Raw genomic sequence first — 13,750 nt, 5'->3', positions numbered from 1 at the left:
ACTGATTAGAACTCATTCTGCCTAATATCTTAAATAGAAGAAATTATAATTCAAAATTTTAATTTGCTGGATTTGGCATCACAAAAACACTCACATTATTTTGACTTTCTTGTGATTTGGTAAAATACAAAAAAGATAGCTTTGTTTCTGACTCAGAGTTTGTCTTCTTGACTATTGCTGAGAAGACTCTTACCAATAAATGTGCTTATTTTTAGTAGCCATGAAGCAGGGAGGTTCCTGTTTATCTCTGTTTTTGTGCAGAGGCCACATGAACCTATTCCTCAGCAACAATAAATGACCTTCTACAATCACAAAAAGTGGTATTTCATGCTTTGTTTAAGGGAGGGAGGAGCTGAAGGGAAGTTAGCCCCAAGCAGTCTGAAAATACCCAACACTGAAACATTCCACCTGACTTTAGTGTCCTGAGATGAAGGACACAGTAAAGCACTTGGAGTGCCACACAGCCAAAAAGAAAGCAAACTGCTGCACCCCAAGCAACCTTGCAAAGGAAAAGCAGCATATCAATCCAGGGAAGGACCCAGGGAACTCTAGGGAAACAGCCTCTGGATCTATGCCTTGGCAGCTATTTAACAAAGGGACCAAAAAGGGAGAAGACCAAGTAACCAAGAAGACCAAGGCAGCCAAGTAACAAGGTATATTTCCACAGCAAACATAATGGTCTTAATCTGGTATCACTTACACATATTGAAGCTATGAACTTCAGGAGGCCGTCTGTCAAATTACTAGCACCTGTGAGTGGCTGCAAGTTTTGCTTTAAAAATGTGACTGAATATTTCTGCTGTTAATGTGTTCACTTACCTTCAGATGTTGTGTTGCATTCTCCAGCTCTGACAATATCCCATAGGGCACACGGTCAATACCAGTGAGGTTCACTGAAAGCATGGCCTCATCGAGACTGTCCAAACTGTTTAATAAAACTCCTGTGCAGTTGTCATCACAAGCTAAATAAAAAATTTAAGGAAGCAGTATTAATATTAAAATGAAGGCAAAAAATACTGCACTTTTGATTTAGACAGTATGTGCCTTCATCTTCTGAGTTAGAAGTGATAAAGTATAATAAATTTGAAAGTACAGATTTGTAGTCTTGCCTTTCCCTTCTTGCCCAAGAGTGAACTTATTCCAAACACATTCTCCTTAGGTTAGCACACATTAGCACCCTATTGGTCCTGCTAACTATTGAGCTGCTTGCTGCATTATAAGCTTATTGAGCCTATTTAGCTATTTTGCAATAAATCCATGTTGAAGCCACTCAGTCAAATAGGTATGACAGACAGGAAATTCAAGCCTACAGTCCTGTAAGTCCATTTATTTCTCAGAATTTTTTTTTATTTATACAAAATAAAACCAGAGTTCTAAATCCCGATTCATTACAGAAGCAGATTGCTGTACTAGATGTGTCTTTCTGCTACTTACACTCTCATAAAGAATTACAAGAGTAATTATTGGGGGAATATGACTTATTATTGGTGGAGAATGCCTATAAACCTGGCATAATTCCAAAATTATAAATTGTAAAAAATTATAAAGCATTATTACAGCAACCTCACATCCAAAGGGTCAATGACATAGGAATTCAAGATTTTGCAATAAATAAGATATTATATACAGTCAGCAAAAGTCTTAAAATTATCTTTCCTTAAACTTGTTTGTAACTCTGAATAAGCCAGTTTAAGGATTAACTGCTTGGCTGACGTTATGATCTCTACTGTAGTTTCCTCTGTGTTCACAGAACGGTTGAAGTTGGATGAGACCTGCCGAGAATACCTTCTCCAAACCTCTCTGTTTTACAAAAGCAGTAAGTTGTTAGGGTTTCTGTTGCATTGTGATGTCATGGTTTGCCTCAGATACCCCGGGTTCCTCCCTGATAATTCCCTGCCAGGTGTGCCAGTCTCATCTCCTTCCCCCTCCCTTGCCCCTTGCTGAGCACTGCCTGTCAATCCTGGCATTCCAGAAGGGTGTTGAGTGATTTGCAGAATTCAAAGATGTCTTTCAGCCCTGGGGGACATTTGGCCATCCAGGTGTCCTCTGTCCCTTGAGACTTCACCTCCCATACTTGGTTGGTGGTCCCTGTGTTCCTTCCCTCCCCTCTCCCTCAGGTAAAAGGGTGAGCAAACCATTCTGTCCGGAGAGTTGTGCTGGAGTTGTTGCTGGATTCAGAGGCCCGTGGGCCAGGAATAAAGGTCTGGATCAAAACCCTCCATCAGAACTGACTCCTTTACTTCATGACCACCTTAAAGCTTCTCCACCAGAGGTAAACCTGACCTGCTGCCTGCCTGGACTTGCCTCCAAGTGCCCAGCTGCAGCATCCAGCTAGCCAAGGATGTCTCTGGGGTGAAAACACCACAGTGCTGCTATTTGGTGAAGCAGCAAGGGCCAGACAAGCTCAGGCACATCCCGTCCGGCCATATTGGTAATTATTCCCATAGGTTTCTTTCCTTCACAGAAAGAACAGGGCCTGACATCATAAACCCATCCAGGGAATAACTACAGGCACATAAATACCACTGGAGCAGACCAGAGCCCCTTAGGAAAGCGAACAATTTAAAAAGCACCTACAGACACACTCGTCCTCCAGCAGAAGGTGCCTGGGCTCACACTCCTGGCAGAGCTGTCCCGTCACTCCCGGCTTGCAGAGGCACTGCCCGGTGGCACTGTCACAATTCCCGTGAATGGAACCGCCCGGATTGCACTGGCACACATGGCAGCTGCCACCAGGGAGCTGGGGGGCACCGTAGTAGCCAGGGGAGCACCTACAGGGAGGAAGGGCACACTGAACATCACAGGGAATTCATCATGACATCAGATGTTACATGTACTGACAGCATGGGGTTGTTATTAATAGTTCAACAGTAACTAGCAAATCTCTCCAAATCCTTGAGCGCTCATTTATACACTTATTTATGAACACTGAATAATCTGAGTGCACATATGGCTCATATTAACCAAACTGCTCTGGGGAGTTGGGAATAAATTGGAACATCATGTGTAACTCACCTTTCACAGTACTGTCCTTCATATCCTGGGAGACAGGCATCACAGTGGTAATCATGAGCACCTTTCAGGACACAAGTGGGACTAAAACTAGGGGAAGGATAAACAAATACCTGCTTCATATAAGACCATACAAAGACAGATAACACCTTCAGTCACGAGTTAAATACTGTAAGAAACAGCACCTTCTGTTTAATCTGATTGCATTTCTCTTGAATTTGTATTTTAAATTAGTTAAGTTTGCTTTCCCAATGCAGCTTCATTACTGCAGAACATGCTAGAGCCCATTATGGCCTTCCTTTGAAAAGGTAAGACAGTGTAAAATGGATGCTGTATGATATGGCTAATGCATGTATTTAACTGAGACTTGCATGAAGACACCAGAATTGCTAGACTCTCATTCTGACTCAATTATACAAATGCAAACAACAAATATGCTTCTTAAGCTTCTGAAAAAAACCAGCCTGTTCAGCATTTTGTCTTTCAAAATGCAATGTTAACTGTGCCTCTACCAAACAAGCAGATGTATAAATTTCAGACAAAAGAGTGTTTGTTCTTCCCCGTGGACTGATCTCATGAAAAGTTCCTGCATTGAGTGGGGATGGCTTGAATCTTTGTAAATACAAAAGTAGTGTTCTCTGAATGAAGAAGGAGACTCACATTTGATACTAAACAATGTCACAGCAACTTAGCCAACTATCTGTAAAACAGTCTATGTGTCTGTTATAGTCTTAGAGAAAAAAATTACTCATCTATCACCTAATCTTTTTATTTTAAAATTTCATACAGTTCAGTTCAGTTTCATACTAGTACAGCTCAGAATGCAAGCTCCATTTACTAAATAAAAATAGGCAGCATTCAAATGTATAAAAACTAAGGACATATAACAATAACCAACCCCTACTCTCATAGTGTAGGAGGAGCAGAAGGAGTAGGAGGTTGGACAAACAACACAAGAAATGGGAATGGTAAAATGTGCACTGGATTTAGTAAGTCCTGGTTACCTGACAGGGTTTGCTCTGGGACAAGCACAGGGAGAGCAGTCACTGGCAGATCCAGTTACCTTCCCGTAGTAGCCTGGGGCACAAGCACTGCAGTAATCACCAACTGTGTTATCTCTGCAGTTCTGAGACACAAAATTCAGAGGGTTTAAAACAACAATAAACAACAGGAATAACTTTATCTACTTTATCAATACATGTGTACAGATTCCAACAATGATCACTACATGTCACTACCCCCTGGTCAGCATTCTCTGAGTGAAAAAACTTTTTATGCAAACAGAATGCCAGCATATTTTCTCTTATGTGAATGCCCCTTCAGGCATGCTGACCTAATTTCTTTTTTAAATTTCCATAAAGTCTATGTATTTTTGCTACTATTAATCAACTCAGGTCAGGAAATCACAGTACAAAACAAAAAATCCTAAAAAAAACCCCAAAACAAAAAATCTAACCAAAAGAAAGAAACAAACAAACAAAAAGAAAAACTTAAACAGAATACCTCACTTTTCTGTTTCAGTATTTCAGCAAATGCTGAGGACTATCCCCAGCTAGGATTAACAGACACTACATTTTATTTTTCAAGAGTACTGATCAGTAATCAGTGCTGTTAATATTAAAACACTAAATTGGTATTATAAACAATTTAACTGACTAGTTCCCTGAGTAAACAAAACCATTTTTCTGCTTTCCCTCTCCTTTTTTCTTTTAACCTTTCTGTTTTCTTATTCTGTATTTCATATACCTGCTGGTGAGTATTTTAGGTTGGTTGGTGAGGTAAACAGTAGCAATGCAACCTCTTATTTTATGGGAGCAGAAGTCAGGTGAAAACCAACTCTCTTGCCTTCTCCACTCAGCTGGCAATGCCTGAGCAGTAATCCCAAGACACAGATGACTTGCTAACCCTCAACAAGAAACTAAGAGGAAGAATGATGAATATTCACCTCTGTGAAAGACCTATGCATCTTAGCCTTGCAAAAGTGAGAACCTTAGTTCTTACTCATGAGATACATACTTGTGTACCAACCTGAAAGCAACATACTTGTGTACCAACCTGAAAGCAAAAGAATGGCTTAGAAAAGCCTGAAGGACTAAAGAAACTCACTTAAAAACTAATTTCAAGAATGAATTCAGCAGAAGTCGACTTTGAATTAACCCAGTCACCACTGGAAAAATGAAGCAGCTGGGGGGAAATAATTAGAAAAAAATACTAAGCAATGCCAGGGAATGGATTTAATATGTCTTATTTGGTTAGCTGAGAATTTGCTGTCCATGGCCTGTCAGACCACAAGAGAGAGGAAATGTGTTAGTCATATGTGACCCGTCTTTGCAACCTTTGGGATAAAATGAGAAAAGTGAGCAAATCAACTTATCTGAGGCATATCCCTACAATACTATAGTCTCTGTGCATTTTTAAAAAAGCCTCATTTAAAGCTGCCCAGAGGATTCTCTTCCTGAGAAAGAATTTACCTTTGATTTAAGTCTGTGGTGCAGAATGGCCTACTGCATCCTTTTTTTGTGTGTGCCTAAGCAGACCTTGTCCAGAAGCCCAAAAAGTCTCACAGAAAAACAGACAAATTCAACCAGTATAGAAATAATATTAACATTTAAATTAAAATAATTAATGATTTTGAGTATGTTAATGCCCCAAAATCTTGCTAATTTTACTGAATGGACCATAAGGGAAACTATTCAGGTTTGCCATTTTTCAGAGTTGGGGGAAAAAAAATTCACATTTTATCCAAGTAGTACAGCTGTATACTTCTCCTAAAAACTCCTTGGACAGGTCACTGCCATTTCCCTCAGGTGAAATCAATAGAAGAATGTGTAATATGTACATACCAAGCACTTCCCTGTGTCAGGATCACAGGCTTCACTGTGGTTGTTGCACTGACATGGCACACAAGGTGCTATCAGAGTGTGAGGCTCTCTTACACTGAGTTCTGTATGCTTTCCCCTGTAGTATCCTGGAGCACAGCTCTAGTTGCAAGGGGAGTAAAGTAAAATTTTAAAGAAATTATCACAGCTATCAACAGCAGCAACAATTTTAAAAGCCATTAAAGTATTTTTTTTTTCACTTTCACACTATTAGACGCACAAAAAGGATTCAAGGGTTCAGTACCTGGCAGGACAATCCAGTGTAACCAGCAGGACACCTACATTGCTCTACAAGATAAGCTGGAGGTCTGCCTAGATGCATTTCTTCAAACTTGACTGCAATTTCCATTGAGATATTTGCAATTCTACGAGATATATGCAGAAGAGAGTGTGAACATCTTAAGAAGCATGAAAACAAGATCCAAAAACATTTTCAGGCTTCGAGGGCAGGGCTACAATATATCATCTTCCATAATTTCCATGCAAACATCTCAAAACCTGAAGATTTTTACTTATTTATGGAATTTAAGAATGTACAACCAAACACATCAGAAATTATTAAAAGTAATAAAGGCTGATCCCTCCCCTGTCGGTGTGGAAGACTTCCCAAACCCACCACGCAATGGTATGTAATTCTTCCTCAGAAATATTAGACAAATACATTTGTCATGTGCCACAATTTTGGACAGAGCTAACAAAAAGGTGATTGAGGGCATGTGAATCAAAAATAGCACAAAATTTGGAGGTGGAATCAGACTTCTTCAGAGCTGTGAAGACATAGAGACATTGGGTTTTCATTGGATGCACCTTTGCTTGTCTTTTTTGTTTCCAGATTGACAGATAAAAGGATGATATCACATCCCCTCCCTCTCATTAGTAACAGTTCTGGACAAAATGGCAATAACATGCTACTATTCTGAGCTAGGACTATTTTATTACCACTGCTCAGAGTGTTTCAAGCTACAGGAGACAGCTAGATTGATGCAAACCCAAGAACTCTGCGGACCATGTGCTTCAACTGATAAAAGAAACAGAAAATTCAACGTCCATAAAAATTAGATGGAAATGGAATATTTTATAAAATATAAATTATTTAACTATATCATCATTCCTGCAGAACAGTGCATCAGCCTGTTCTCCTTTGTGTGTTTTGCTATCAAAGTAAGCAGCAGAGTCATTTAGTGTTTCATAAATTCAAGAGGGATTTTGCTGCAATTAAAAGTCATGATTTTTTTTGTCAGAGGAAGAGCAGAAGTCATAAATAGAAAACTGTAAATTTCTCTGAGGTAAGCCTTTACTGTATAGATCAGTTGGGGCTATTTGTAAATTAAATTACAGTAAATGCAGCACAATAAATAAATGCAATCAGAGGTTGCTTTACCTGCTTTGCTGTAATCCTTGGCCATAAGCTGCCTTGATAAGGATGTATTCAACATTGCTGAGCACAGACATGAAGTCAGAACGTAAGACAGGCTCGTCAGACACAGAGTTAAAATACTTCCAAGAATCCTAGGGAAAGATAACACATTTATTATTATTTATTTATTTATTTATTATTAAAACCAGGAACATTCATGTTTACTTCAAGGTAATGCTGTGTTTTGGCTTACCTCCTTCATTTCCACTTCTTTGTCAGTTCTCACTCCATTTTCTGGAGAAGGGATGTCGACATAGATGACCAACTTACTGGCATGACCTCCTTTCATTAGAATCTGTGGCTCAAAATTTGAGGTTCCAAAGCCATCCAAAGCATAAAAGGCAACAGTATATCTCAGCTTCCCTCCATAGGCCATGAGCTGTTTGGATTAAAAATTATAACTATTATTTATTCTAAGGTCTGAGCTACAAGTTGAAAATATCTTAAAATCACCTGTAGACTGGGAAACTGCCAGTCCATTGAAGAATTGGCAGCAAAACATGAAAATTGACTTAAACTCAGTCGCTTTTCCACCAAGGCTAAATACATATTTCTAAAAAGCAGTCTTAGTTTCTTTAACTAGATCCTCTCAAGGTATGCACTCAATTTACATTCAATTCCTAAGCAATACAGATTCTATGATCTATATAGTGACTCTAGCATCAAGGTTGAAATTTTTTTTAGGCTTCTAAAATGCCAAATATATCACTGTTTAGTCCCCCACAGAAACTGTAATGTAATTAAATATGGGTGTTACCAATTTATAGGGTCAAGAAAAATCTTGTTAGGAAAGGGTAATGCGAATATATTGCTTGTGCTTGCTATATGTGAGTTCTGTCACTGAATAATTACAATATTATGACCTACAAGAATAGAACTAACATAGAAATATGTTATGCAGATAAAGTTACTATTCTAGAGCAAAGGACAGTCTATCAGAAAACAAAGTTATTCACAAATCATTCCAATTATGTAATGTTCTTACCTGGTCTCCCTGAAACTGCTCTGGCAACTTCCAGTAAAATGTTTCTGTATTTAAGTATTTTCTGACTATGGCAGCATCCAATAAAACATCAGGAAATTGTGAAAATACTCCTTCCACTGTTCCAGTCAGGTTACTCTGGGCTACTACATGCAGAATAGCCTGATCTGGAGTTAATGTTATCTGCAACACAAAGAGCAAAAGATTCATTCAACAAAATATCCTGTTAACAATTTCAGCTGCTTTGAAACAGTCAATAATCCATCTTAAGAGTAATAAATGCCTAATCCAAAAAACTGGAAAACACACTTGATATTTACTTTTTTAAGAAGTGAAGAGGGAAACACAAGGTTCCAGTAATAAGAGTATGACCATTCACCACTTGCCTTCATTTCTGTTCTGACCTGTGCCACTGGCCCCATAAGCCAGTCAGGACACTCAGCCTGGTCCATTAAATGTGCACACCAGTGTGGTGCCTAACATGAGGATAACAGCAAATTGTCTCTGTGTGATTATATTGCTTTACTTACAGGAATTCTCACATGGTCTTCTAGTTCTGAACAAGATGTGGACATCCCAAAACAGAAGCATGGAGTACATCCTAGTGCATTGTTAGTAGACAGACCAAAAGTACCAGGTTTACACTCACTGCATTGTAGACCAAAAACATTTTCCTGGAAGATATTAAAAAAAAAAAAAAAAAAGTAACAGTACACTCATAATACTTCAGTACCTAAATGAAAGATGATTATTTTTTGAAGAAAAACTAGTTGCTACATAAACTACATAGCAGAATATCAATTACTGTATGCAATCTGTTTTACCGTGAAGTACATTACTTTTTGCATTATTTTCCAATGCTATTTTGCTTTCTTTCTTAAAGAAAAAAAAAAAAAAAAAAAAAACCCCGAAAAAAACCAAAATCCACGTACACAAAACTCCCCACAAACAACCACAGAACATTTAACTTAAGCTCATATATTTGACTGTCTATCAAAAATTAACAGCTATGTATTTTCAACTCAAGACAGAATTTCCTCCCAAACCTGCATCTGAAAAATGAGCTCTAAAAGGCAAATAAAATGCTTAGTATGAATAGGAATCAAGGGATCTATTCCCAAGGGTCTATTTTTGCACTCAGTTCCAAAGTGGTAAGCTGAACCTCAAGAAACACCCAAAACTACAGTCAATGCCCAATGGTACCTTTAACCAGAGATTGGACAGACACCTATGAAGGAATAAATTTGTTGTCTTGAAGTAAGTTTTCTATCACTCAGTTTTTCAAGAAATGATTCCCGTCTTTTCAGAAATAGCCATACTATCTGTGTTTTTAATGTTTCCTTCCCTATATACAAGAATATTGGAATTCATTGTTAGCAATATATCTGAGTTATTCTTAAGCATTGTCTTTGGTTCCAGCAAAGGAAATTAATTCAAACTCACCATATAAATGTATTTTAAAAAACACTGAGATTATAATTTGAATATTCAAAAAAGCAGGCTGCATCATCTGAACTAATGTGTTGCTCCCATACCTAATAAAACGAAATGTGTACAAACTGAAAATCTTCAATGGTTTTGAGTTTTTCCTAATAGTAAGATTTGTCACAGGAAATTCTTTAGCAATGATCTAGTTGTACTCATAAATGATGGAGATTGCCTTCTGAAGTTCTTTCAGGCTGGTATCTTCCTTGACTCAATGTCTAGGAAGCACTAATGCTTTCCCAGAAGGGGCTGAATGACTCGGTACCTTGCAGGTGCAGACACCAGTTTCTTCTTCACAACCACAAACTCCTTTGGTGCCATTACACGTCTCTGCTTTGGTTCCACTCAAATCACAGTCACAGGCAACACAGTCTGGGTAGTCCCTGTAGCCCAAGGCACACCTGGAACAGTCTCGCCCTCCAAATTCAGTTTTGCACTGGCATTGGCCTGTCAACACATCGCACTGGGGACTGGCTGAACCAGCGCTGCTACAGTTGCAAGCCTTAGCAGAAGAGAAGAAAGGTTCATAAATAGCAGATCTTTAAAAAAATTTTTTTTTACAAGTGAAACAGCACAATAAATTTTAAAACTCATTGTTTGTCAACAAATACTGTACAATAATAAAAGGGAAGAAATTCCACACAGAAATGTGGTTGTCTGGTTTGTTTTTTTAGCAAAGAACTGCATTTCCAGTAAACAATGGATGGCAAAAAGTTAGAAGCTTTGTTGGTTCCCAAATATGGGTTGGGAACCAAAGGAGTTGAAGGAATCTGTTCCAGAAAACAAAAGTATATCCAAAATACTTAATTTACAGTACTAGTAATTGAGTACAGCAAGTAAATAAAATAATCTTGTATAAATGCTGAATGAAAGAAATCTGTATCATCATTTTATAAATACGACAGAAAGGAAACTCTTAAAACTAACATTCTGTTAAGATTTCAAGAAGCATTAATAGCTTCTGCACCATGCTCAAGCTACTTGTACTATTTGATGAAGAACCAAGAATCTCATTGCATCCCAAAGGTGGGAAGCTCAACATGCAGTGCATCTCAGTACCAAAGGAAAACTGTTTCCTGACAGAGTGCATCCTTCATTATGCAATCAGTAATATGAACCCGGTATTACAAACATGCAAAGTGGGTGTACTTTATTTGTCATTCTTTTTTGAAGCAGTCTGGATTAGCCTTCACTCTTAATTTTTTATCTGTGGTTACTTGACAAACACAGTTTTGGTCTGTGGTTATTTTTAACTGAACAGGCAAAAAGTACATTCAATCTATCACCATCTACTGTGAGCATTTTTCCTGAGTTATTTTGCTCATCAGCTCTCTTTGAGATGAAAAACCTTTACCTTGCCAAGTCCTGCATGCCAAGACCCACAAGTTCCAGAAGAATTACTGTCTATCCTTTTGCATTCCTCACAATTTTGCTGGTTACCCATGGCACTCCTTGTATTAAGCAGTTTTTACTCTAGCACCGGGTACTATAATGCCTACTTTAATGACACTTTATGGTCACACGGGTTGACAACTTCAACTCTCAGGTATCAGTAAAGGTCCACAGCTCTGAACATCAAATTCTAGGATAGATTCACATGTATTCAATCTCTGGCTACTTGTGGTAAAGATAAGACTCTAAGGTACAATGCACTGTGCTGCCAGGACACATGAAAAGGATTGCAATCTAAACAAGACTACAGCTCTGCTACACTACTGCGCCCAGAAATGGATACTAAATATCAAGAAAACCTCTAGAAACAGAGCCAGATAAAGTAACCACTTCTTAATCCTGTGTTGCAAAACCAGACAGTCTGGGCTTCTCAGCATCTCCCCCATTTTCATCCATGTAGAGAGCACACACAGAGTCTCTCCTGCATTTGCCAGAAGACATTGCTCCTGATCTTAAACTACCACATCTGACTATTCAGCATAGGGTATATCCCTCTGTTGGGACTATTATCTGGAGATCATGTTACTGTTTGTTGCATCAAGAAGGAATCTAAAATACTTTATAATATTTCACATTCATTACTGTGATATTGCAACAAAAAGGAATGATAAATAACCTAGAAAAACTGAGTAACTGCATATTTAATTGCCCCTGATGATTGGCAAGTGCTGTGGAATCACCCTATGAAATGAACACATCAAAGGAAATGCAGAAGGACCAGCACATTGTACTTGCAGTACCTTAGGTAAGAATGACAGTAAGCTGACAGCTAACAAAGCCATTGTTTAAAGACTGGTTGCCAACTATAAATCACTAAGATGGTTAACTCTGAAGACTTATTAGGACTACTTTATCATCCTTACTCTAAAAAATTAAAGAGAGAAAAAGGATACCAATTTGGCTGACACTTAAATACTTACTGCATGTAATGACAGACTTTGTCAAGTTGATTGTATTTGTGGTTTCTCCACTGAAGTTACCCAATTACATTCATGTAATTGAGGCTTCTTAAAATCTCAACATTGATAAAATGTTTGGACCAATGCCATACCTGACAGGAATCTACTGCATAAACCTAAAGGCATAAATGAATGCTGTTCCTTGGATCTTCACTGACTTGGCATTTTATTGCTTAATCATAAGCATTAAGGTGAGATAATGGGAGATACCAATGTTCCATCCATGAAACATTAACTACATTATACCACTTAAATTATAAATTTTCAGAAAAAATGCCTGCAGTAACTTTCAAGACACTTCCAATACTCTTAAATCTGTAATATTATCACTTCCTGATTTGCACAGAAACTACGTTCCCAGTTACCCCTTGCTGTGCTGCTATAAATCTGGTTTAGTATCACCATTTCAACACCTAAATGTTAGAATACACACCTCACAATCTCAGTGTGAACTATGCACCTATCCAGAATAAGCACTCTGATAGTATTTTCAAAGGCAGCCCTCTTAGAAGGTTCCTCAATAAACAATTGTGCCACCTGTTGTTTTGCTGGTTTTTGTTTTAATGTGAGCATGTTGCATTAACATTGAGACAGAATAAAGACCATGTTTCTCAAAAAAAGTCAATTTCTGACATTTTTATACAGCAAATTGTTTTTAACAGCCATGGCTTTTCACCCAGCCTACCATACCTTGCAACCAAGTTTAGGAGAGAGTCCCCAGTAATTTTCTTCACAGAGTTCACACTTCTGTCCCTGAGTGTGAGGAGGACAAATGCATTGGCCAGAATCAGCATTACAGTTGTTCTGAGTATGGGCACAGTCACAGGCTGCAAGAAAAACAGGACCAAATGGTAACTTTATCCACATTTTACTACAGAGAAGAAATTCCAAGACCGCCAATAGTCATACTTTTCTTATGCAGTACATTTGTCTGTTCCACGAGGAACTTCTTGCCATCCCTAATCACTGAGAAACAAATCATGACCACAGCGACATTTCATCTTTTTACTGGAAGCCTATTATTTTAGCTTATTTGGTGTCTCAAAAAGCAGTGCAGCACTTTCACAGGGGGATCAAAAGACCAAATAAAGTTACTTTTGGAGTAGAGTACATTTGTAGGAAAATTTTTCTACGACAGACAAAACTCATCAGGAGATAAGCTAATGTTCTCAAGCAGGTGAAAGGATTAATGCTCAAGAATTGAATAATAGGGATGGATAACTATTTTTATAATAACTAACTACTTGGCTATTTAAGAAACAAAACACTATTCCAGTTAAAAAGCAGAATTTCAGTTAAGTGATTTTATTCATCTTTTTGTTAACATCTAAGTATTTTCCAATAATGAAATTATTAAAGGTACCCAAGGAATCTTTGATTCTTAGTATAGAAAAAGTATATTCATTTCAAAAAAATCTTATCACAATCTCACTGCATATTTAATTTTAATGTACTGTTTGAGACATGAAAAAAGTGGTTTTGTCTGGCTGGAGAAAGGGCAGGCATTCCTTTAGCTATACAGTATTGAAAAGGGCATCTTACTAACATGAAAAATTAGGTTTTG

The 13,750-nt window shown here is 37.9% G+C and overlaps 1 protein-coding gene across 1 annotated transcript in view; it reads right to left on the bottom strand.

The window, feature by feature from the left end:
- The window catches only part of LAMA1 (laminin subunit alpha 1), a 100,815-nt gene that overhangs the window by 33,682 nt on the left and 53,383 nt on the right, over positions 1-13,750 (bottom strand). The window contains exons 22-33 of the mRNA XM_014266843.3: positions 12,877-13,013; positions 10,041-10,277; positions 8,821-8,964; positions 8,294-8,473; positions 7,502-7,687; positions 7,273-7,400; positions 6,136-6,256; positions 5,856-5,993; positions 4,017-4,138; positions 3,016-3,102; positions 2,578-2,771; positions 820-962 (exon numbers count right to left, since the gene is read on the bottom strand). Of these exons, the coding sequence (XP_014122318.2) occupies positions 820-962; positions 2,578-2,771; positions 3,016-3,102; positions 4,017-4,138; positions 5,856-5,993; positions 6,136-6,256; positions 7,273-7,400; positions 7,502-7,687; positions 8,294-8,473; positions 8,821-8,964; positions 10,041-10,277; positions 12,877-13,013 (1,817 nt within the window). The remainder of the gene's footprint in view (positions 1-819; positions 963-2,577; positions 2,772-3,015; positions 3,103-4,016; positions 4,139-5,855; positions 5,994-6,135; positions 6,257-7,272; positions 7,401-7,501; positions 7,688-8,293; positions 8,474-8,820; positions 8,965-10,040; positions 10,278-12,876; positions 13,014-13,750) is intronic.

This window comes from Zonotrichia albicollis, chromosome 1 (genome assembly GCF_047830755.1).
Source record: "Zonotrichia albicollis isolate bZonAlb1 chromosome 1, bZonAlb1.hap1, whole genome shotgun sequence".
NCBI lineage: Eukaryota > Metazoa > Chordata > Aves > Passeriformes > Passerellidae > Zonotrichia > Zonotrichia albicollis.
Note: the sequence above shows the minus strand (reverse complement) of the source record. Positions and strands in the feature narration are given on the sequence as shown.